Here is a 24,397-nt window from a genome sequence, read left to right as displayed (position 1 = left end):
CTGTATCTGTGCAGTTCTTTGTCATAATTACAGTTTACAAAAAGGTCACGAGGGAGCAGTCGGTTTCTCATCTACTGTAAAGTTTTCACTTGTCACCGCTCATCACTAAACAGCTGTTTCCTCCAGCGAAAATCTAGCCCTTAACACATATGAACGAACACATACTTTAATTACACTTATTTAAATATACTAAATTTAATCATACATACTTTATACATACACTAGCTACTGTGCAAAAGTCTTAGGCACGTTAATATTTTCACTTAAAAGAATGGTGTTCGGCTAGTTATTTATATATTTTGCTTTAGTGTGTCAGTATAAAATATCAGTTTACATTTCCAAACATTAATTTTGCCATTGTCAGACTGCTTGTGCATTCAAAATCGCACTAGATTATTGTTAAAATTAATGGCAAACTGATATTTCCTACTGACACACTACAGCAAAATATATAAATAACTGGCTTAAACCCCTTTTTTGGGGTGAAAATGCTAATGTGCCTTAGACTTTTGCACAGTACTTTATTTTACATACGACATTGTTGCTACTTTATAAAGAATGAGCATACAGTAATTCACAGAACTGATTAAAGACAGTGACGGACAGCACTCATTTTAACTAAATACATGAGAGATTGACAGAGATACAGTAGAAACATTACATGTGGTTTTGTATTAAATAATGACCCAGATTGTGAAATACATTTATTAGCCTTAGATTAAGGGAAGCACAACTTGGGAAATGAGAGCATCCAAGGTGAAAGCTATGGATTTATTTTAAATATTTGTAATGTTCTTTAATGTTATCCATAGTTTTTTTTGTGGCTCTTTTTTTTAAGTATCGGTTCAGGCACCGGTAACATTTTAAAAGTATCAAAATGGCACTGGACCCTACTTAAAAGTTATTGTTTCTCACTGGCTCATTTACCAAATGGGTGCTTTCTCTTCGTCCTCCACAAATTAAGCTACTGTAGGTAGTTCGGTAGCGAGACGTTTTAATAAATTATCGTTTGCGATTGATGACGCGATTGACAATGTTGTGATAAGTAGGCTGTACCAACTTTGTAACTCGTCACCCCCCCCACACTGGACATAGCAGACATATGTACCGAATACAGGAAGCTATCAATCAAAAAGGTATCAGGATTATGAGTTATTTTTCATTTTTAGTTTTAGATTATTCACTTGGATTAATCATTCATTTTGACAGCACTACAATGTTTATTGTATATAGACAACCATACAAGAGTAATTGTTTCTTAGCCTGCACCAATGTTCTTGTCCATTGCCCTCGCAGATTCCTGTAGCTAAGCTTGGATGTACATTTACAATACATTAAAGGTTATTGATGACATGCCTCTGAAGTTTGACTTTTTGCACCATAACAATACTTATTGGCAACTACTGTATTTTTCGGACTATTAGTTGCACCTGAGTATAAGTTGCATCAGTCCAAAAATACGTCATGACGAGGAAAAAAACATATATAAGTCGCACCGGACTATAAGTCGCATTTATTTAGACCCAAGAACCAAGAGAAATTATTACCGTCTACAGCCGCGAGATGGCGCTATATGCTGCTTAGTGTAGACTACAGGACCACTGAGCAACATCTCTGGCAGCATAGAGCGCCCTCTCGCGGCTGTAGATGGTAATGTTTTCTGTTAGTTCATTTCTCTCGGTTCATGTCAAATTAATTTTGATAAATAAGTCACACCTGGCTATAAGTCGCAGGACCAACCAAACTATGAAAAAAAGTGCGACTTATAGTACGGAAAATATGGTAGTCATCATATCTCTAGTCCTTTAATGTATTTGCATTGTACTAAAGTGCGTTAATTTTCAATGGGCATATATGCGGCTGAAACAGGTAGCCTAGTGCATCCCAAATTTTTCAACATGAACATTTTAATATAACATTATAGTCATTATGGCCTATGGCCTTTAGAAAAAGTTTTTTTGAGGAGGTGGGGTAGTGCACAATAGGCCCCTGTGGCGCGGCCTAAGCTTTTGTTCTTAATAGCATTTTTTTCCCTTACATTACTTTTACTTTTATACTTTAAGTAGTTTTTTAAACCAGTACTTTTACACTTTTATTTGAGTAAAAAGCTTGAGTTGATACTTCAACTTCTACAAAAGTCTTTTTAAACCCTAGTATCTATACTTCTACTTGAGTAATGAATGTCAATACTTTTGACACCACTGGTCAAAAAGGAGAAAACTCCAATTACATTTGAACCACCGGACATCTTAACAGCCTCCTCCTTACAGCGCTGTCACGATCTGTCATGATATATCCAGCCCCGCCTTTAGATAAACAACAAAGAGAAAATGAATAGACACTAGTTCATCTTTCACCGAAGCCTAGAGGAGAAAATCTCACTCTGTGCCTGTGAGGTTTAACTGCCTGATGACTTTGTCAAGGAGAAGACAGGGGCTGTCAGATATCAAAACGTGTAACTCATTAGATTACTGTCATCGCCAGTTGAAGAGCGCTCTTTATTGCCTCATGATCCAGCTCATTGGGGTATATTGACTTGAAGCATTAATCACCATATCAAGGTCTGGTCGTTTCAGGTTTGTGCGCACATGGTGATAAGGCATGATTTATTATTTATTTTCTCTCACAAATCCACTGCAAAGACCTTCCCAAGGCCTTGTGGAGAAAAATAGAGTCAAGTCTGTTTAATAGAGTCCAGTCAGACTATGTTGCATAAAAAAGCTCTATGGACATATCATAGTAAGAAGAAGAGAGTGATATTTGACATTAGACTCTGTGAATGTGTTTCTTGCCATTTCTTTGTAATTGTGAAATTTACTAGCAATTTCTGAGTCAAAATTGTTTCAATATATTTTTTTTCAGTGTACCTCACTTCTAATTCGATTCAATTTCAGAAACAAATTCAAAAGCCATTTTCAATTCTTTTCTGAATGGTAAACAACCCTGCTTAACAAATATTTACCCGTAGATCAGACCAGTTTAGATTCAACCCAAATTAAACACACCTGATCCAACTAATCAAATCCTTCAGGCTTATTTGAAAACTACACAGTATGTTTGTTGGAGCAGGGTTGGATCAAAACTCTGCTGGTCTCCGACTCTCCAGGAATTGAGTTTGACACCCCTGCCTTAGATGAACAAGAGGTGTGTTGACATTGAAATGTACAACTCTGGTGGTGTGAGATAGATAGCTGTAATCCAGGCAATGCATCCAAATGGCTGTTCAGGATCAGCCAGGGTCAACCGACTAAGTGTCTTCACTCAGTGATTTCCCTGTCCATCTCTGTAGTGGATTAGGGCCGAATCCCTCATCTCTTTACCTTGATATCGTACAGGTTTTCCTCAGGATATCGCTGTATTTAAAGCCAGAGGTTTATGCTGAGTAGTGGAAGTGTGAACACAGGCTTAGGAAGCGAATCTTTTATGATTACATACTGATGTAGGGTTATATCAGCACATACTGGAAAAAAAAATCTTAGCATTGCATCTAGGGAAACGGAAGAACGTTTAGTGTTTTATCATTGTCAAGATTGACACTGCTCGGGAAGTTTTGAGGGTTGAGGACATATTTTAGAGATCACAGTTGTTTGAGCAGAATATAAATCTACAGCACTGCAGCAACTAGATTTTATATTTCGGCTGAGCTGTGAACTCGCAGTCTGAATTGAATGTGACACGAGAGAAAGATTGGATGCAGTGAGATGGTAAACAGGCAAGAAATTCCAATTGCATGTGACAACAGTAAACAGAGTGTGGCATTGTTCAGCTAGTGATGTCTGATTCGTCAACAAGTGGTGTTTGAGTTGTTTTGTTAAGAATTGGTCAAAGTGTTTTATGACTCTGGATAAACTCACTGGTTATCGGTCTGAATAATAGAGACAGCCCAGAGTTAGCAACTGACTCCCACACTGAACATCAGATCAAGAGTCAATGGTTCTGATGCTAAATTCTGATTAGATAAGTCGATAAGGTTTTTTTTTATTTTTATTTTTTATTAATACTAGGGTGAATCTCATAAAGAGGTAATATTTAACCTCAAAAATCAAAAGAGAAATAATAAATATGTAGTAAACTTTTGAATAAAGAAAACAACTGTCAAGACAATATATCTTTATATATCTTTTTTTTTTTTTTTTTTTTACTTATTCCCTGTTTGTTTGTTTCATTTGTTTCAGCGTTGTTTTCATTTTTGTGTAATTAATTTCAGGTTCATTAGTTTTACCCAATTCTCATTACGTTCTCATTATTCTAATTATTAATTCTAATTCTATTAAAAAAAGATTAATATAAAATCATATATTTTATACAAAAATAACTGTTACAATAATTATGATAATCATTAAAAATAATTTTAGTGTTAATTACTTTGTACTTACTCATGTTGTTAGGCCCAGATGTAGGGTTGATTTCACATTGGAAAACAACAGAATCACCAAGAAACGCTGCTTCGGTGTGTGTGTGTGAGTGGTGTGTGTGTGTGTGTGTGTGTGTGTGTGTGTGTGTGTGTGTGTGTGTGTGTGTGTGTGTGTGTGTGTGTGTGTGTGTGTGTGTGAGTGGTGTGTGTGTGTGTGTGTGAGTGGTGTGTGTGTGTGTGTGTGTGAGTGACATGGTTTAGTGAAAAATAAATCTTAGGGGATAATTTTAGCATGTGGAGCAAAAATGTCACCACCAATACATATGGCTTTTCAAGGTCACACACTGACAGGCTTGGTTTGGCCATCTTAATGTGTGTGTCTATCCATTTTTGGATTAGGGTCACATCTCCTGAAGTTTAAACCCCCGTTTACACCAGCGTTATACTTAAGAATCTGCTGCTAGTCTTCTGCAGTACCAGGGGCGGACTGGCCATCTGTGTGATCTGGAGAATCACAGAACGGCCGGTACTCGCCACACGTGCAGTCGTCACCTGCCCCCCCCCCCCCCACTAATCTGTTTTACACTCCAGTACTGTAGGTGGCAGCAATGCACATTTAAGTTGGATGCAAGCTGCATTGGCCATGGCCGCCAAGTAAGGAGAAGAAGAAGTGGAAGAGTAGGAAGAAATGAACACCAAAGACGTTAACGTTAGAAAGAAGCATAGAAACAAACAAACAAACAATATGCATAACGCGGTCGCGGATAAAAAAACGGAAAGAAAAGGGTGGGGCTGAGAAGGCGAGAGAAAAAAAAATTCTGAATTTAGATACTGAAGCCGCTAAATTTCCCAAACTATCTGAAATATATAGCAATATTTTCCAGCAGCAGCACCTCGCAGCAATGAAGAAGTGAGCCAGACAGCTATGCAGCAACATGCCACCAGTGATGATGATGAGGGACAGAGAGATGAGCTGGTTCCACAGGCAGATCCAGATCCAAGTATGGAACATGAGAGGAGAAAGAGTGTTACTTGCTAGGGATGATGTTAGGAAGTGATGTTCAGGTTGCTACATTTTTAATGATTACAGTAGTTAAAACAGCTAAACTTCAACATTTTAGCTGTAAAATGTCACATTCAGTAGCTAATATTAAGAAATATGTTGTGCTTTTACTTTTTAAAAATGTTGGTAACATTTTCATTGAAGTTACATTTGTAATGGTGTATTTTCATTTAGATGTGGTATTATTATCTGTGCAGTAAGATTAATTAAATAATTACTGCATAAATTAAGATTAAGTAATAAATTCATTTTAAGACCGCATGGAATAGATTGTATAATATGCTGTTATAACAGCATATTATATAAACTATTCCATGCTATCTTGTAAAAAAAAATAAATAAAAAAAAAATCCATTCCATCGTTGTTTATTCAGGTTGAGCTTAGACCAAGAGCAGAGAAAGACACCCACTCCAGCTCAACATCTAGTCAACATCAGTGCTATTGCTATAATTTGGATGGTATGGTATCATGAGCCACAATTAAAGTCTTTTGACACTCATGCCAGGCGTTATTGTTGTTGTTGTCGAGTTTACACGCGCCGATTGCTTGGGCTGGGCCTAGCCAAAGTCCAGAGCCATTTTTTAGTCCCAGTCCGTCCCTGTGCAGTACTGTATATTTCTGAGAACATTGACTAAGAACAACACGTCTGTCTGAACCATCATCCACTAGCTGACACATTCAGCTTCTTACATTTGTACCTACGGGTCCGGTTGTAAACATGTCCTAATGATTTGGCTGGACGTCACCTCCATCACCTTTTCACCTATCGGGAATATAATGCCCATTTCAAAGTTCTTTGTTTCCTCCAGCTCCTGCGGTTCTGGCTCAGGTGTTTTCAGTTTATTCTTGGTGCAGAAGTTTTCCATCTTAATTATTTAGCAGCATCTACCAGTGTCCATTCAAACACAGTTCATATAAATATAACTTGACGCTTTTTTAAACATAATGGCAATCATTATAATGTGTTTTATGATGTTTTCATTCAGTAAGAATTTTATAACTTTAATTAGTTGATCATGGCTTTTATAGAGGAATATCAGACCATCTTTTAATGAAGCACATAATATTCTTCCATAAAGCAGTAAAAGAGTTAGGAATTAAATTATTTGACTAAATCTAGATGAATATGAATACCTTCAGACAATAACAGAAAATATGTCTCATCCACTAAACTATAATTTTCTCTGCGTAATTTGTTTTAAAAAAAGGCAAAGTTCTAAGCAAAGTATTTATTATATTATATTATATTATATTATATTATATTATATTATATTATATTATATTATATTATATTATATTATATTATATTATATTATATTATATTATATTATATTATATTATATTATATGTTGATGCAACATAAACTAAAGTTGCAAACTGTGTTTTGCTTCAGTATCTAGTAGACCTCTTCACATTGCTTTATGGGTAACCAGTTAAACTCAGTTGTGCACTATAAATCAGATTGCATTATGGGTACACAACAGTGAACTATATATGGAATTAAATTGTTTACTAAGAATTTGGACAGCACTATAAAATGCTGACACCCTATATAGTGCACTGCAGTGTCTCTCTCCGTCTCTTGTGAAGTAAAGGAAATCCCTGGAGCCCTCATCAGCAGCCCATACACTGGTGGGCATCTATCAGCTGACAACAAATCTTTTGGTAAATATTTCATTGTGACCATGAAACTGTATTTTGCATTATTTTTATGCCAAAATATATTTTTGTCCCTATGACAACTGAATTATTTAGTTGTTTTTCCTTGTCCATATGCAGCTTTCCCCATGTATATGCAGCATCATATTCAGGATTAGCCTTGACCAAAAAAAAAATGAATTTTTTTTTATTTGTATTGTATATTTTTTTACATTTGGTGGCTGAAAGACAGACTCATTATTTATTTTTATTTTTAAATAAAGAAATGAATAGCATTTTTTCCCATCCTCTCACTGTTTGAGAAAATATCATTTTTATGCTGTGCTTTTTAATATAAAGTCAAGTAAGGTTTCCTTTATATTATTTGATTGAACATGCTGAGATGTTTTAAATCTCACAGCGCTTTTGTGCATTTTTCATGATTGCTCTGCATAAGTCTGCATTTGTATATCTCTTAAATGTTTTGCTTTTCTGTGTATCCACCATAGCATGCATAGTTGCATTTTTGTCCCACAAAAAAACCCTGCATCCAATCATTTTATGTCTATCCACTAAAAAGAAAAAATCTTTCCCATGGAGGATTTCCTTGTAGTTTGAGATTGGTCCGATTGAGATATTTGTGTGGAGAGGGCATCTCTAAGACATGCATGGAAAATATTAAGCAGTCTGGAGTGAGACGTTTGATCAGAGGAACCTCTCAGTGAGCTTTGACTGTTAACTTGGTTAGCTCTGATCTCTAGTGAGCCGGTCTATATCTCTACTGACAGACATAACATGGCTCTCAATGATTCTCTTTTTTTTCTCTTTTTGTATAATTAATGCACGTGAAGCACAAGTCAAGTTACATTAAAAACAGAAATACACTGAAGATGTGATATGAACATGAGTCGAGTGCCCTCTGCCATGTTTTCTGCCCTGAAGAAATTGTGATATGCGTCAGCGTTCTCTCATAGGGATGTGAGTAACAAGTCTGTGAGTATAAATTCAGTAAACAGTTAAAGTTCATAACACTTTAAATAGTGGAGAGTTACACTTTCATTTGTTTAGCCTAAAGCTTAGATGTTCCCTTTCGAGAGTACTCTCGTACTGCGTAAGCTAGCTTACGCTATGGGAAAAGGTCCCCTTTTCTCGAGAATATGAAGCCAAAAATTATCCTTAATTTTTAAATAATGTAAAACGCAGTGCTGCAGCACAGCAGACCTAAGCGAAGCGGCTCGCGCGCTTATTGGCTGTGCTGTGGCAACTGCAGCAACCTATGGTGAGGCGGCGGAGAGGAACGAACCAATGGGGGCGCTTCGCGCCCATTGGACGTCAGAGCGCGCCAAAATAGGCGTGGCTGGAACTATATAAGCCACCGCTTCGCCATAGGGATCAGATTTCATCTCCTTCAGCGATCTCACCTGCACTTCGCTGTCTTCTCCGGAGAAGCCTCTACACGCCGTCGAAAAGCCTCTCAGCGGGATAGCACTGCAACGCAGATCTGAGGACGTCGGCTCGTGCTTCATCTCGACGCCGCCTTCAGCACTCGCTTCCTGCTAAGCTAGTGTGTTTGCCGCTGCATCACACTTTTTTCTCCAAAATTCGAGGCGTTGTTTCAAATGCCTCGGGCCTGCGCTTCCTGCCGAGGCCCTCTGCCCAGCGAGGACCGCCACATCCTCTGTGTCTCCTGCCTGGGCCGCGAGCATGCTGAGAACGCACTCTCCAAGGGCGGCTGCCCTGAGTGCGACAACATGGCTATATCAACCCTGCGGGCTCGATTAGCTCAAACCAGCCACGATGCTCCACCTGCTCCGCCTCTTCTCTCTCAAATGCCGCGTAAGAAACGCCGCGATCAGAGAATGCCTGAGCACACTGCTACACGCGAGCTCACGCCGGAACACTCCCCGCGTGCCTCGCCCGCTCTCTCTCCTTCGCCTGTCCTCTTCGTGGACGAGCAGCGCCAGTCTCTGCTCACCAGCGCCCCCTTCTCCTTTGGAACGCCTGAGGCGGAAGAGGACAGACACGACAGCCTTTCTCTCGCCGCGTCCAGTAGTGAGGAATGGTCGGGCTCCATTGCGGACCCCCCCCCTCTACAGCCCCCAGCTGCACCGGACAACGCGCTGATATCGACGCGGAGCTTACTCGCGTGCTTACAAGGGCTGTCAGCGACCTTCAGCTCGACTGGTCTCCTCCAGACGAGCCCGCTAAAAGCAGGCTGGACGAATGGTTCTTGCAGTGCCGCCCTTCGGCCCCTCCGCAAAGAAACGCCCCCTTCTTCCCGGAAGTTCACGATGAACTCACGAAGTCGTGGAAAGCCCCATTCTCCGCACGCTTGAAAACTTCTGTCTCGTCAGCGCTCTCCTCTGTCGACGGCGCCCGAGACCATGGTTACGAGAGCCTCCCCCCTCTCGAGGAGGCAATTGCTGCACACCTCTGCCCGCCCTCAGCCGCAGGATGGCGGTCGAAGCCTGTGCATCCATCCAAACCGTGCCGCACCACCTCAGCTCTCGCTGGCCGAGCATACACCTCCGCTGGTCAAGCTGCTTCGGCTCTACACACCATGGCTGTGCTGCAGGTTTTTCAGGCCAGACTTCTCCGTAACCTGGACGAGTCTGCCCCAGATACCTATCACTTTAAAGATCTCCGCAGCGCTACTGATCTAGCCCTGCGTGCGACAAAGACCACAGCACAAGCGATCGGCCGAAGCATGGCAAGCCTCGCTGTTTTAGAGCTACACCTCTGGCTCACGCTCACGGAGATGAAAGACGCCGACAAATCTGCCTTTCTTGACTCTCCTATCTCGCCTTCCGGCCTCTTTGGCCAGTCGGTTAAGGGTTTCGCTGAACGCTTCACTGAGGCTCAGAAGACGTCACAAGCAATGAGACACTTCCTGCCGAAACGCTCTAGCTCTGCTGCGGGACGCCGTAGAAATGCGCCGCCCCCTCAGACCTCGAAGCCATCGCAGCCAGACTTACAGTCTCGCCCAGCGACAAAAACCCAGCAACGCTCTCGCTCTACGAGCCGCAAACCGCCAGAGAGATGGGGACCTCGGCCCAGGATTGTGCTGAACCCCGAGCCTCCGAAGCCCTCCTGACCTTCGTGCTAAAAAGACCGTGGTTAAGTCCCGTTGCGGCCGGACCACCACACAAGAAACCTCACATACTTCCTCCAATCCCCTCACTAAAGGCGGTTGGAGATGTCTATACTGCAGTAAACGAGCCTGTTACAATGCACGCACGCCTGCACACAAACGCTGTTTTCACGGCGACCTCAATAAAGCACAAAAAGAGCTTTTTCTATGTAGGCAGTGCGCCCACTACACAGTACGCACCCCTACATGTATACACACTCCCCCAAGTGTCACAAAAACACACTCGGGTCCCCTTTCATGCCCACCTTCCCGCTCGCGCCGGAGGTGCTCTAAATGTAGCGCGCGTGCCCACTTCTCAGTGCACAACCCTACAAATAAGCGCTGTCACCACAGTGTCCCAAGCACAGCATACTCGAGCTACTGGTCCCCTCATAACAGGCGGCCAGTGCCCGAAGCACATTCAACCCATAGCCGCACGAGCCGCTGCATGGCAGGCCATCCCCGGCATATCAAATTGGGTTTTGAATATAATAAAACGAGGTTACTCGCTCCAGTTCGCTCGCAGACCGCCGCGCTTTCGCGCCGTGGTCGAAACGAAAGTGAAAAGCGAAATGACACACGTCCTTCGCGCCGAAATGATAAACCTTCTTGCAAAAGGGGCGATAGAAACTGTCCCCCCTGCGCAGCGCGAGTCAGGCTTTTACAGCCGCTACTTCCTCGTACCAAAAAAGGATGGCGGTCTCAGACCCATCCTAGATCTCAGACGTTTGAACAAAGCGCTTATGGCGCGATCGTTCAAAATGTTAACTACCAAACAAATACTCGCGCAAATTCGCCCGAGGGATTGGTTTTTTTCAGTGGATCTGAAAGACGCTTACTTTTACATTCAAATAGCACCTCATCACAGGCCATTCTTGAGATTCGCCTTCGAGGGGCAGACTTATCAGTACATGGTTCTTCCATTCGGCCTCTCCGTAGCGCCCCGTACGTTTACACGGTGCATGGATGCCGCTCTCGCACCCCTGAGAATGCGGGGAGTGCGAGTATTGAACTACCTCGACGACTGGGTAGTTTTAGCCCATTCCGAGGAACTACTGACGACACACAGATCCTGGATCCTCAGCCATTTAGAATGCCTGGGTCTCACGATCAACACTGTCAAGAGCGCTCTGTCTCCCAGCCAGAGGATTTCCTTTTTGGGGATAGACATAGACTCTGTGACGTGTACAGCGCGTCTGACGTCACAGCGCGCTCTCACTATTCAGCATCTAGCCGTGTCGTTCAAAGCCGGGTCTCTTTACCCGCTCAAACGATTTCAAGAAATGCTAGGTCTGATGGCATCAGCCTCTGCGGTTCTCAAACTGGGCCTGCTGCGCATGCGCCCACTACAACGCTGGCTGAGAGACCGTGTTCCAGCGCGCGCCTGGATTTCCGGCCGCGCGCGCATCAAGGGGACCCACGGCTGCATCACAGCTCTGGCCCCTTGGAAAATAGCCAACTGGTATCAGTTAGGCGTAAGCACGGGCGCTGTCTCGAAATGGAAAGTATTCTCCACAGATGCATCCAACCTCGGTTGGGGCGCCCTGTACGAGGGCAGGTCTGCCTCCGGCCTCTGGTCGAGCCCGGAGCGACTGTTACACATAAACTGTCTGGAGATGATAGCGGTCGAACTATCCCTGAAAGCTTTCCTCCCATTTTTAAAGGGCCACCACGTTCTGGTCAGATCAGACAGCATGTCAGTGGTTGCCTACATAAATCGCCAGGGTGGTGTCAGGTCAAAAACCTTGCACACCCTGACCGAACGTCTTCTGACATGGGCACATTACAATCTGCGCTCGCTAAAGGCAGCGCATGTACCTGGCATCCTGAACCGGGGCCCGGACATGCTTTCCAGGGCGAATGTTCCCCCTGGGGAGTGGTCTCTTCACCCACAAACGGTTCAGTTGATGTGGAGCATCTTCGGCAGGGCAGAGGTCGACCTCTTCGCCTCAGAAGACAACGCTCATTGCCCAATATATTTTTCAAAGAGCAGGGACGCGCTGGCCCTCGATTGGCCCAGACGCCCGCTTTATGCCTTCCCACCGGTCACGATGCTACCGCAGGTCATCGATCGGGTCAGGAAGAGCAGATGTGCTATGCTGCTAGTAGCCCCACTCTGGACGACCCAACCTTGGTTCTCCGAGCTGATGCAGCTGTCCAGTACAGCCCCATGGCCAATACCGCTGCGGAAAGATCTCCTCACGCAGCTGAAGGGCGCGCTCTGGCATCTCCACCCCGAACTTTGGGCCCTTCATGTATGGCCCCTCAACGGGTACCCGGGAACCTCCCTGAGGGAGTGTTAAAGACCATTACGGAAGCCAGAGCGCCCTCAACCAGGCGCCTTTACGCGCAGAAATGGTCAGTGTTCTCCACCTGGTGCGGGACACGGAACCTAGACCCTCACTTATGTGACGTGACGGAGATACTCTCCTTCCTACAGGAGCGTTTAGATGCGGGCAGATCCCCGTCTATGCTCAAAGTGTATGTGGCAGCCATTGCAGCTTCTCATGCTCCGGTGGCCGGCCTATCACTGGGAAAAAACGAACTGGTCATTCGTTTCCTTAAGGGAGCTCGTCGGATGAACCCTCCCCGACCCCCTTCAATCCCTTCCTGGGACCTGTCTACGGTCCTAGAGGCCTTAAAGGGCCCCCCTTTTGAACCGCTTCAGTCTGTCGATATGAAGCTTCTTTCGTTCAAAACCGCTTTTCTACTGGCTCTGGCCTCAGTCAAGCGAGTGGGGGATTTACATGCGCTATCTGTAAGCGCTGACTGTCTCGAGTTTGGACCTAATGACTCCAGAGTCATTCTCAGACCAAGACACGGCTATGTCCCCAAGGTGCTCTCAACACCGTTCAGAGCACAGGTCATCTCGCTGTCAGCCCTTTCCTCGCAAAGCGACGAAAGCAACGCGAGCTTCATCTGCCCCGTCAGGGCTCTCAAAACCTATATTGCGCGCTCCGCCTCATTCAGGAGGTCGGACCAGCTCTTCATATGCTTTGGTGGGCGCACCCGAGGTCTCGCCACCACGAAGCAGAGCCTATCGCGATGGATAGTAGACACTATCTCGCTGGCTTAAAAAATCTAAAGGCCTTCACTGCCCGTTCGGCATCAGAGCCCATTCCACCCGAGGTATGGCCTCGTCATGGGCGTGGTCCTGCGGGATACCACTGGATGATATCTGTGCGGCGGCAGGCTGGGCCTCTCCGTCCACATTTATTAGATTCTATAATCTGCAAGTCCCTGCCCTGCAGGCCAGGGTACTTTCTATATAGACGTGTTAAGCCTTATCACGTCCCCCTTTTTTCGTTCCCTTTATAAAGCTCACTAAGGTTGGCTGTTGGGACTGGGTTTTCTCCTGCTATAAAGCCCCGGGCTCTCGCCTCGGGCTGTGACAGGTCGAAGTTCCCGAGCACGCACGGCGTTTTACATTGTGTTCCCATAGCGTAAGCTAGCTTACGCAGTACGAGAGTACTCTCGAAAGGGAACGTACTCGGTTACTAACGTAACCTCGGTTCCCTGAGATGAGGGAACGAGTACTGCGTAACCTGCCGTGCTATGTGCTCGGACCGGGTGATCACTTCAGTCGATTTAAAACCTGATCCCTATGGCGAAGCGGTGGCTTATATAGTTCCAGCCACGCCTATTTTGGCGCGCTCTGATGTCCAATGGGCGCGAAGCGCCCCCATTGGGTTGTTCCTCTCTGCCGCCTCACCATAGGTTGCTGCAGTTGCCACAGCACAGCCAATAAGCGCGAGCCGCTTCGCTTAGGTCTGCTGTGCTGCAGCACTGCGTTTTACATTATTTAAAAATTAAGGATAATTTTTGGCTTCATATTCTCGGGAAAAGGGGACCTTTTCCCATAGCGTAAGCTAGCTTACGCAGTACTCGTTCCCGCATCTCAGGGAACCGAGGTTACGTTAGTAACCGAGTACGTTTTGCTCTATTATCTTTGACGTTTTTTGTGCGTAAGTTTAAATATAAATGTAATAGAATAATTAAGATTTGCTGATCTGGAGAAAAAAAACGTAAAAACATTGATATTGTGAGATAATAGTACAATTTAAAATAACTTCTATTTCATATATGTCCTATTTTAATATAAATACTCCTCCAATCAAATCCTGCATTTGTTCAGAGACACTGATCATGGTGGATGTCAAAAAAAAAAAAAAAAAACCAAATCTTTGATAAAACACTCATCTAAAACTGCTACATTATGGGTTACCTGAAGAGCCGCGAAGCGTCGCTGTTTGTAAATAGTAATTTCATCTGATTCTCTGTATTTTGTTTACTGTGAAAAGGAGCCAAAATGTGCTTGTGTTCATATTATTCTGGATGCAGATTATTCTCAAGAAAGATAATAGGTTTATCGGTTTCTCATACACATTCTTGACCCAAAGTTCAGGTCTGACGGCATCCAGCCAGCAGAAGAAATCAGTCAGTGATTGTGCTTGTCAGAAGGAGAGAGAGCTAGAAAACAGCAGGGAATAGATGGAAAAGAGACTGACAGGATAGGGCTGGTGTGCGGCTCCCTCACATCCAATGGATCCCCAAATTATTTGGTGTTGAAAGGCCTAGACAGGACGTCAGGAGACAAGGGAGAGTGCAGTGTCAGGCCGCTGAGCAGATAGAGAGGTGAAACAGACAGTGAAAACATCTTCTCAGCCGCTCTGAAGCCTCGTGTTAATTACCTCTCCTATCACCCTGGCGTCTGAGAGCTGAGATGAACCTTCTGGGTCAGTGCCGCCACTCGCTGAGCAACAGACTTACTGGGACCAAGTTTCATTTTTATATTACAGCTTCCTGACTGGTTCATTTTCTTATGCATAAATGGCCTAAATTACTACTAATAATAAAACGATATATACACACAAGTCAGTAAGATTTTTTACAATTTTTTCGAAAGGGATTTTCTTCTGCTCAACAGTAATGCATTTATTTGATAAAAAGCACAGTGAACATTGATATTGATAAAACAGTGATATTGTGAAATATTGTCATTATTGATATTATTATTATTTAAAGTATATTTTAAAATGATGATTTAACTGAATTTTCTGCAGATATTACTCAGAAATGTTGAAAACAATTGTGCTGTTTATTTTTTTAAATTGTATTTTTTTTTTCAGTTTTCTTTAATGAATAAAAAATTCCAAAGATCAGCATTTATTTATTTATTTATTTATTTTCTGACCTTGCAACATTTTTTTTAGTTTTATTGTAACTTTAATCAGTTTAATGCATCTTTACTAAATAAATATTAATTCATAAAAATAAAAAAATACAAAAATCTTACTGACCACAAGTTTAAATAAAAGTATAAATGTCAATATTTTTAATTAAATACTTTTATATATATATGTATGTAAATGTACTTTAAAATAACCTGTTTAAAATGTAAAATGCACTAGTTTGATGACTCCTCCTCCTCTCCTTCAGCAATATTAAATATTAATCTCCTCCAGTCTATTTATTCTCAATCAATACGCTGCGTTAACACAAAGACTGCTTTCCCATCTCGGTTCAGGCTCTTGTGATTAATATGGCAGTTAGTGGCATCATTTCTTACATTTACTGGTCAATGTGTAATTTACACTTTCTCATCAAGCTTGTGGTGTGATGACCCCGGCACCTGCCACAGATGGCAGAACAGTGTAAATGATCGTGTTGAATTTAGCAAATCTACAAGGAATTGGCCAGCACCTGTGATAAATATAGCTAATAAACCACATTTTGGGATGCAAGATGGGTATGTACAAAAAGTCATGTGACTTATATAACAGCGGAGATGCTGGTTTAATAAAAAAGTAGGCGTTTTTTGGATGAATAAGTAGTGAGATTGTTCAGTGTTGGATTTGTGTGCATTTTCAACAGACTGTTGTTTTTAGTAACTGCTGAAAGTGTGGAGTAGCTGAGCAGCAAACAGCCATATGGAGATGTCTGCATAAGTGTTAAAGTGTGAGTACATATGCTAGTCTATGGCACCAATTCAAAGTTAAATCCTTCTCCTTCCTCTCCACAGGTTTTCCCAATGAGCCAGCAGCAGAAATCGCCCTGAAGACAGTGCATGACTGGATCCAAAGCAACCAAGATGAGGTAGGAGCCGCTGGTGGTGGTAGACCCTTCTTAGTTCACTGGTCCTTGTGCTTCAAGTTAGAGGAGAACATCTGGTTTGAAGGGGTTTTTTTTATAATTGGAAATGCTTATGAAGAAAGGAAGTATTGGAGATAGAATCCACAGTCCATTTCCCTGATGGAAAATCAGTTGTAGCTTACAGCTCTTCCAGAAGGAAAATCTGACTGCACTCTTCAGTTGTCATGTTTGTCTCTCTTTCTGTTTGTACTTCTCCTATGTCACGTCCAGCTGTTTAGCCACTACTAAAGATGTCTGATTATGTTAGGATGCACAACTTTGAGGCTTGAGTGTTTTTTTGCAAAGCATTAATGATCTACATTTTACGTTTACATTTATGCATTTAGCAGACACTTTTATCCAAAGCGACTTACAGTGCATTCAGGCTAACATTTTTTTTTTTACCTAACATGCGTTCCCTGGGAATCGAACCCACAACCTTTTGCCCTGCTGACGCAATGCTCTACCACTGAGTCACAGGAACAGGTCTAAACCAATGAAGGTGACAAATTCCTTGTGATAACTCAAACCCAGCTTCCTTGATCATCTGTGCAGCTAGTTACCATCACATGCTTTGAATTCAAAAGCATTTCAGCTTGACGAAAGTCCTTACATGGTCTGTTGGTTTTTTAAATAGGTTTGTGCTGCCTATTCCATGCAGGAAAGTAGGGAGGAAGCGTAACTAAAATAAGCCAAATGAATTTGTAAATTAATCAAGTCATTACAGTGCTGCTGAAAGACTGAACGCATGAATGTGTCGTGATGTTGACAGGTAGATGTGCTAATTGATGTTTGACTTGACAGGTTTGTTTGTGATTATTTACGTCATTGTCTGTTCATGCTGATTGCTTCAGTATGTTTAGACCAAATTGACTGTACAAAGCATATTAGATGGTTTGTTTTGACAGTCATAAAATAAATGAAATCCCTCTTAACTTCACATTAACTGAAGTTCAGCTGCTGACCTCCCAGTTAATCATCTTGCTGTTAGTATGAGCAAGATCAATAACTCAATCACTCTGCAATCATAAACTGTAACGTTGTGCTTGCTCTTGAGTTATTTGACTTTGATGATGACAAGTGAGTGGTACTATGACAGAGTTTTTCAGCAGGGGGTCTGTGGACCCCTAGTAGAACCTGAACTAATTGCAAGAGATTTTTAAAAGGTATGAAATAAGAGATTAGCATATCACATCACAGCTGCCAAAGCTGTCGGACTGTGACGTGTACATACTCTATTGCTAATTTTGTGTAAACATTTAATATTTTTTCTATTACAATATATGGAATATCATTGCGGAATGATGAACTTAAATATAAGTAATCAACTACAGCTTTCCACTCTAAATCTCAGACTTTCAGTCATGTAATGCTGACACTGACTTTGTTTATATACTGCCATAATCCATCTGCTGTCCCCATTAAGACACTGTAGTTAGGAATTTAGGTATTTTCCTATTATCTTAATCCAAGTAATTGAATTAATTAAAAAATTAATGAATACATTTGCAATAAACAGAATTCATTTAAAAGACTTCTGACTGCTTGTGAAGTATGTGTAACAGCTACAATATTAAAGTTTTGCAAATTGAAGAAAAAGAAGCCAGAGCTCAATGTGCTCAATATTTTCATGATCAGAAAATCCTGGGTTTCCTAAATATGAACTCAGATGTAGAATGGACGACATTAATATGCAATTTTATAAATTAATCAAGATATACTCTGTACAAGAGGAATTGTAAAGAGGAGTATAAATGTAGTAGTTCTACAAACAACCTGTAGTCACACACTCATTTAGAAAAGCATACAAACAAATAAAGAACTTTGTGGGTGCCACTCTCATTCCTCCGGGTTTCTCAGAATAGATTGCATTACAGATTTCTGGGCCACTTTTATTGAGTGGCCTTTACCTGCGGGAGCAGAGAGCAGTTTTATTTATTGTGATTGTTAGGCCATAGCAAAGTCTGCAGGTTGATTGTGAACTGAAGGGAAGTGAGGATTAATTACAGAGTATTTAGCCAGAGAGAACAAAACACGGCAAGAGCCTAATGGTGTGTCTTCACCCCAACTGTTACCTCATCTTTTTACTGACGTCTAACATTGCTTCTCCGTTTGATTTCTCTTTCTTTTGAGTAAAAAAAAAAGTACAAGCTGAGTATTATGATTTGAATGAATTGCACATGCTGATATTGCTTTTCCCACATATTTTCAACTTTTGCATCGTTTTAGGAATTTCACTAAAGGAGCTAAAGTAATCCAGTAGCAGTGTATGCATCCAAATAATTTGTGCTGTATTTAGATTGTAAAGAGAAATTATCCATATACTTTTTTCAGATATTCATCTGATATCCAGTTTATTTAGGCACTTTATCTAGCCAACTGTATGAGACGATCTGATACCTAAAGATGCTTTACAATGAACTTCAAGAGGGAGATATTCTGATAATGCTCTGGTAATATTTCAACATAATAATAAACCTTATCATAAGAACTCTTCTAAAATGATTCCTAAATTATTTATGGAAAGGGCAGCTGCCTGAAGCTCTTTATTTGATGTTCCTTGCTGATTGTTTCAGATGTTATCACAGTAATAGTATTTCTGTTGAAGGGATAGTTCATCCAAAACTTTTAATTATATTATAATTTACTCACGCTCATGCCTTTCCAAACCTCTCAGGAAAAGAGTCCACGGACTTCTATACTTCTATTCTATTTTTAATTCTATTCTATTCTATTCTATTCTATTCTATTCTATTCTATTCTATTGTCTACATTCCTTTTTTCCCCTGGTGGAATCCCAGAGTACACAGTTGAAACCCCATGCATGAAGGATAATTTGTTATGCTGATATCATCTCTATCCATAACATTGAGAATGCCATTATGGGCTTGGCATGCGAGAGGTGCATTAGTTCATCGGGAGCATCCCGGGACATTAGTGCATGTATGCACTACACTGTTAACTTCACAATAAGGTGCATTAGGCCTGGCTTGTAAATTCGAGCCCAGGCTCTTAGCCACCTTAAGATGCTTCCACTTATATGTGTAATATATCATGGTACAGCCGTGCCGCAGCACCTCACGCTCCGACAATTGTGATTGATGACTGAAGGTTAACCTTCGCGGGCCAGGGTGTATGTTCACTATACCGCATTGGGGAAGAGTAATGGAGATGGGGTTTTCTGATGGAAGCTGGGCTGCAGTGAAAAGGGGGTCGGGTTCTTCCCACAGAAAAACAGTAAAATACAGACATTTCAGACATTTTAGAATGTTTTATTATGATTATTATTAATATTATATTTTTTATTGAAGACTTGAAGTTGAATTGAAGTGCTATTTTTTTAAGTTATTATTGTTGTTATGCTTTTAATTAATACTTTTTTCAGCAAAAAAAAGCATTAAATTGAAATTCAAAAGTGACAGTAAACTCTTTACACTGTTTCCAACTGTGATGAAAAAATTATAATAAAAATGTTTCTTGAGCACAAGATCATGATGTTAGAATGATTTCTAAAGGATCATGTGACACTGAAGTCTGAAGTAATGACTGTTCTGCTTTGCCATCACAGGAATAAATTGTATGTTGTATTGTTGTTATATTATTTTAGAATATGGTTTTAAATTCTTATTTTATTTTATTTTTTTAAGGTATTTAAAATAAATGAATAATGTTGAGACTTCTTTCAAGAACTTACAGAACTCAAACTTTTGAAATGCATTTCTTTATTTTTAGCTGGTTTTCTTTTTTCAGCCTATATAAATTCAAAGTATTTAATGTAATATGTAGAATCTATTGAAACATCTCTTTTACAACACTCTCAAATAAGAATGACGGATTGCTGTAGATTTGACATAGTGAACTTTGCAAAAACTATATTCCCTCTTCTTAAAGGTAGGAAAATCCTACCCATGCAAAATGGTGTTACAAAAACAAAAAGGACCATAAAATTACATAGAAGCAGCTCATCTCTCCAGGTTTTGGGGTGACGCTCAGTCAGGAGGTTTTTTTTGATAGATTATCTTTGTGTTTACCCCCAGGTCCAGCTCACCATGTTAAATTTACAGAGCTTCACAGAAGGCATTTTGCCCTGCGTGAAATCATTCTGAAAAGCCAAGCAGTGGGTGTTTTTTTTTTTTTTTTTTTACTTTATCAAAAGCGGACAAGCACATCGTCCACTGCACTGCATGTTCCAGCTCTGTCATGATCTCTCACATCTGAGGGCATCAAAGAAGGAAGTCACGCTTTCATCTGCTCTTATAACTCCAGACAACACAGCACCCTCTCTCTCTCGGATGTATTTCTAATCAGTATGACATCAGTTTGATTTCTATATGACAGACTGTGGCAGCCATAGACATTCATTGAGCCCCCTGCCCCAACCATCATGATGAATCAATTACAGAGGCTCCCCTGTTTTCAGAGGTTTAATAAACTCTATTGCTTTCTTTCACTACTTCATAAACAGAACTAGGTCACATACCTGTAAATGTTCAGCCGTGACATGTTCTAATAAAATGTGCAGTTATTTCTTTAGTAAGGTTAAATGAAATGGTAAAGAGCAAATGCACTCTTTTCAGTCTGCTCTTCCACAAAGTTTGTGCTATTGTATGTTTGTGTGTGTGTGTGTGTCTATATATATATATATATATATATATATATATATAAAATCCTTTCAATTTTGCCATAGATCTCAAATTCGTTTTTATAACACATTTTCCTTTTTACAAATTGTGAAAGATTACTGGAAGAACAACTGTGACATCTCATCTAAGAGAAAAAAAAAATACATGTGATTGCACTGGCCTTTATCAGGGATTTTACACTGCCTAGAAAACTCTTTCAATCACAGCCACTCATTGTCCAAATGCCACCAATATGCTACTTCTCTCCGCTGCTTTAAGCAGCTCCAGTCATCAGTTTACTTTATTTTCCATTTTTACATCTAATTCTGTGTAATTCAGACCTAAACTGCTTTAATCTGCCGGTGAAAAATGCAGTTTGACACTTTATTTTTTTGTTGCTTATAAATTTGCAACCAGAAGATGGTTTAATACAGTATCTCGGACCCTGGTCCAGACGTCCCACATCACCCGACACGGCTCTGACACATGAAACAGATTGTGGAGATTCCCTCCTAATAAAACCTTGACTGAACCGGGGATCCATGCTCAGAGAAACTGTGTTACTAAGAGACACTGATGTAACTGCACTTGTGGCTTTTAAGGACTGTGATAATTTTTCCCCTGCATTTTATTTTATTTTATAAACACGTTTGTTTATTTTATGCCATCTGTCATTTAAGGCATGCTGATAATAAATGCAATCATCCACAGGAGCTCCAAAAGCTGAGATTGAATGGCTAATAGAAACAAATGGCTGTCGTGATAGCCCGATTTGCCATCCGAGCGGTAAATATCATTTCAAGTTCAGCAGAGACTGTGGCAGGTAAGACTGTAATATGACATTAGGGAGATAGTCGCTGTCATTTCAGAAAGGAAGATATATTGAAAATATCGACCGGGGAATAGGGCAGAATGACTTTCCGTTGTGGCTATTCCAAATAAACAGCTATGTGTATATGTATATATGACCTATAATCATCATGAGACTCAGGTTCAGGTGTTGTAGCCTTTATTTAACAATAAAAATGAGGGATGATTCGTGACAGAGTCATTCTGTTCCAAAACCTAGTGAGCATTTTATACCATGCAGAAAACACAATAAAGGAATACACTGGAATGCTGGAGAATTATTATTTATTCAATTCTGAAAATTATCAATAACATGTACTTTAGAATAATTAAAAAATGATTATTTATATGTTGCACATGTGTATATGCTTACTAGAGTGAGTCATTAAAATAATTATTATTTTCTAAAACTTCTTTTTTTATATAAATGTAATATTTTTTTGGTTTTAGTGAAAGGTTTAAGAATGACGCGAAAAATCACGTAAAAAATTATAATTATATAAATATTTTAAAAAGAATGTTTGTCCCTTTTTTCTTTTTCTTTTTTGCCTTCATGTTGAGAGTAACTATTTTCTTTTAAGGTTTCAGTTAGAAGGCTGTAGACAGCATGGTAGCTCTCTAGATTTTGGAACAGATCTAAAGTGTTTTTACCTTAAAGATTCATGTGGAAAGCCATGCTGCTACAGAGAAACCTGCCGGGACGAGGTCAGAAACAAATTGAAGACACACATTTACATACATTACCATGATTGAGTAGCCGGTAGTCCATGTTGGAGTCACTCCAGGGTTCCACCCCCAGAAACCTCTTTAAGCACTCCTCACTTTCTCTCGGCGTGTCCAATCAGAGCGGACAATGCTGAGGGTGCACTTTTATGTTCTTCTCCACTGACATGGAACTATCTGTCTCAATAGAAGGGGTCATAACTTGTTTATCTAACACAGCCCTCCATTACTTATTCACTGTCCCAAAAGGCAGCAGTTGTGGCTTTTGCGTTAGCGGTGGGATGTGTGATGCTATGTCAGCTGGGTAGCATTTAGCTGTACTGTTTGTGGTAGATCGTGGTCGATATATTTGTAAAGATGTCAGTGGACAGGTTTATTCCCGTTCAGAGGTTTGGGGCTGGTAAAATTGGTTAATGTTTTTCTCTTGTGCTCATCAAGGCTGATGAGAGATTTTTCAATTTAAAATGTAAATATGTCATTTTAAAACATCTTCAATGACACATGATCCTTTAGAAATCATCCTAATATCATTGCTTTGTGCTCAGGAAATTTGTATTCTTATTATCAATGTTGAATATTATGTGCTTAATGTGTTTGTTTAAATCGTGAATTTTAATAGAAAATCCATCTTTTACTATTTTCTGTATCTACAAATATTTTATTAAAATACAAAAAAATTATTGTTTGTTTTTCTCCTAATGTGTCCAAATACAGTAAGACTAATTGATAACATGATCACCAGCATAGAGAATTGACTAAAAGTGAAGAGAATGATGATTAAATCAACTGCATTACGGTACACTACAATCTTTAAAAGAAGGGCATCACCTTCACACAGTTACATTTATTGTCCATCTGTCTCTGTCAGTGTTTGACAGCCTTTCATTACCTAAAACAGTGTAATTACATGTTAGTGGGTTTTTTCCTAAACTAACATTTTTCATAATAATGATATTATGAAATCTGGAAATGTGTGACACGTTGATAACAGCGCTAAATGAAAGAAATAATGTGAGAACTGCAGTGTAAACAGGCAGCGAGGTTTATAATTAATCAACCGATCATACGAGAGATTGCAAGGTTGCAGCCAATTGCTTCCACAGTGTCAATATGCCCTTCGTGATACGCTTGCATGAAAATCAATTTTGATGACGCCTCTGAACTCACGAAGATAAAAGTTTATTTTAAAATTTGAATTTGACTGTTCGGTTCCATGCCTGGATTAGTTTTGTCTAATACGGGAAAAAAACCTGCTCATCAAATATGACGATATTTTTGACCCTTATCACTCTTGATAAAATAATTAGATATGATTTTAATGAGCTTTACTAATTACATTTACATTAATTGCTCCCTCATGCTTACTGTTGCCTCTCTGTCATAATTTTGAAGGTATACGTTAACTTGTTTCCAAACTCTCGCACCCAATCCATAAAGTTTTCATCAGTTATGTATATAGATCCCATTAGACCCTCCTTATCAAATTTCTGTTCAATAGAATGGCCTGGCTTAGAGAGAACTACAGCAGAAACAACAGAGAGCTGGAGCAAATCCTCCAAAATAAATTGATGACATCCTCGTCAGTGAGTCGTTTATCATAGGGATTAATTATGCCTGCTATCTGTGGCTCGCAGAAATGGAAGATTATGAAAAATGTAACGGCCACTTTTTTGCCTCTCTCCCTGGTGATTTTATTAAAATGGATTAAGCCGTAAACCTCAGGCCTTAGAATGAAAAGACACTTGTCAGCATTTTCTGTCCTTCATGAGGAGGCATTGCTATTATTGAAGATCTGTTGCATATCTTGACTGACAGGAGATTATGGAAGAATAGATCATTCTCAAGTACATTACTTCCTGCCTCCATTACTTTATACTTTCTTCTT

At 40.6% G+C, this 24,397-nt stretch overlaps 1 protein-coding gene across 1 annotated transcript in view; it reads left to right on the top strand.

Moving 5' to 3' along the window:
• LOC132110296 (ADP-ribose glycohydrolase MACROD2-like) overlaps positions 1 to 24,397 on the top strand; it is a 577,997-nt gene that overhangs the window by 430,980 nt on the left and 122,620 nt on the right. The window contains exon 8 of the mRNA XM_059516865.1: positions 16,209 to 16,282. Coding sequence (XP_059372848.1) covers positions 16,209 to 16,282 — 74 coding nt within the window. The remainder of the gene's footprint in view (positions 1 to 16,208; positions 16,283 to 24,397) is intronic.

Source organism: Carassius carassius, chromosome 30 (assembly GCF_963082965.1).
Source record: "Carassius carassius chromosome 30, fCarCar2.1, whole genome shotgun sequence".
Taxonomy (NCBI): Eukaryota; Metazoa; Chordata; class Actinopteri; order Cypriniformes; family Cyprinidae; genus Carassius; species Carassius carassius.
Note: the sequence above shows the minus strand (reverse complement) of the source record. Positions and strands in the feature narration are given on the sequence as shown.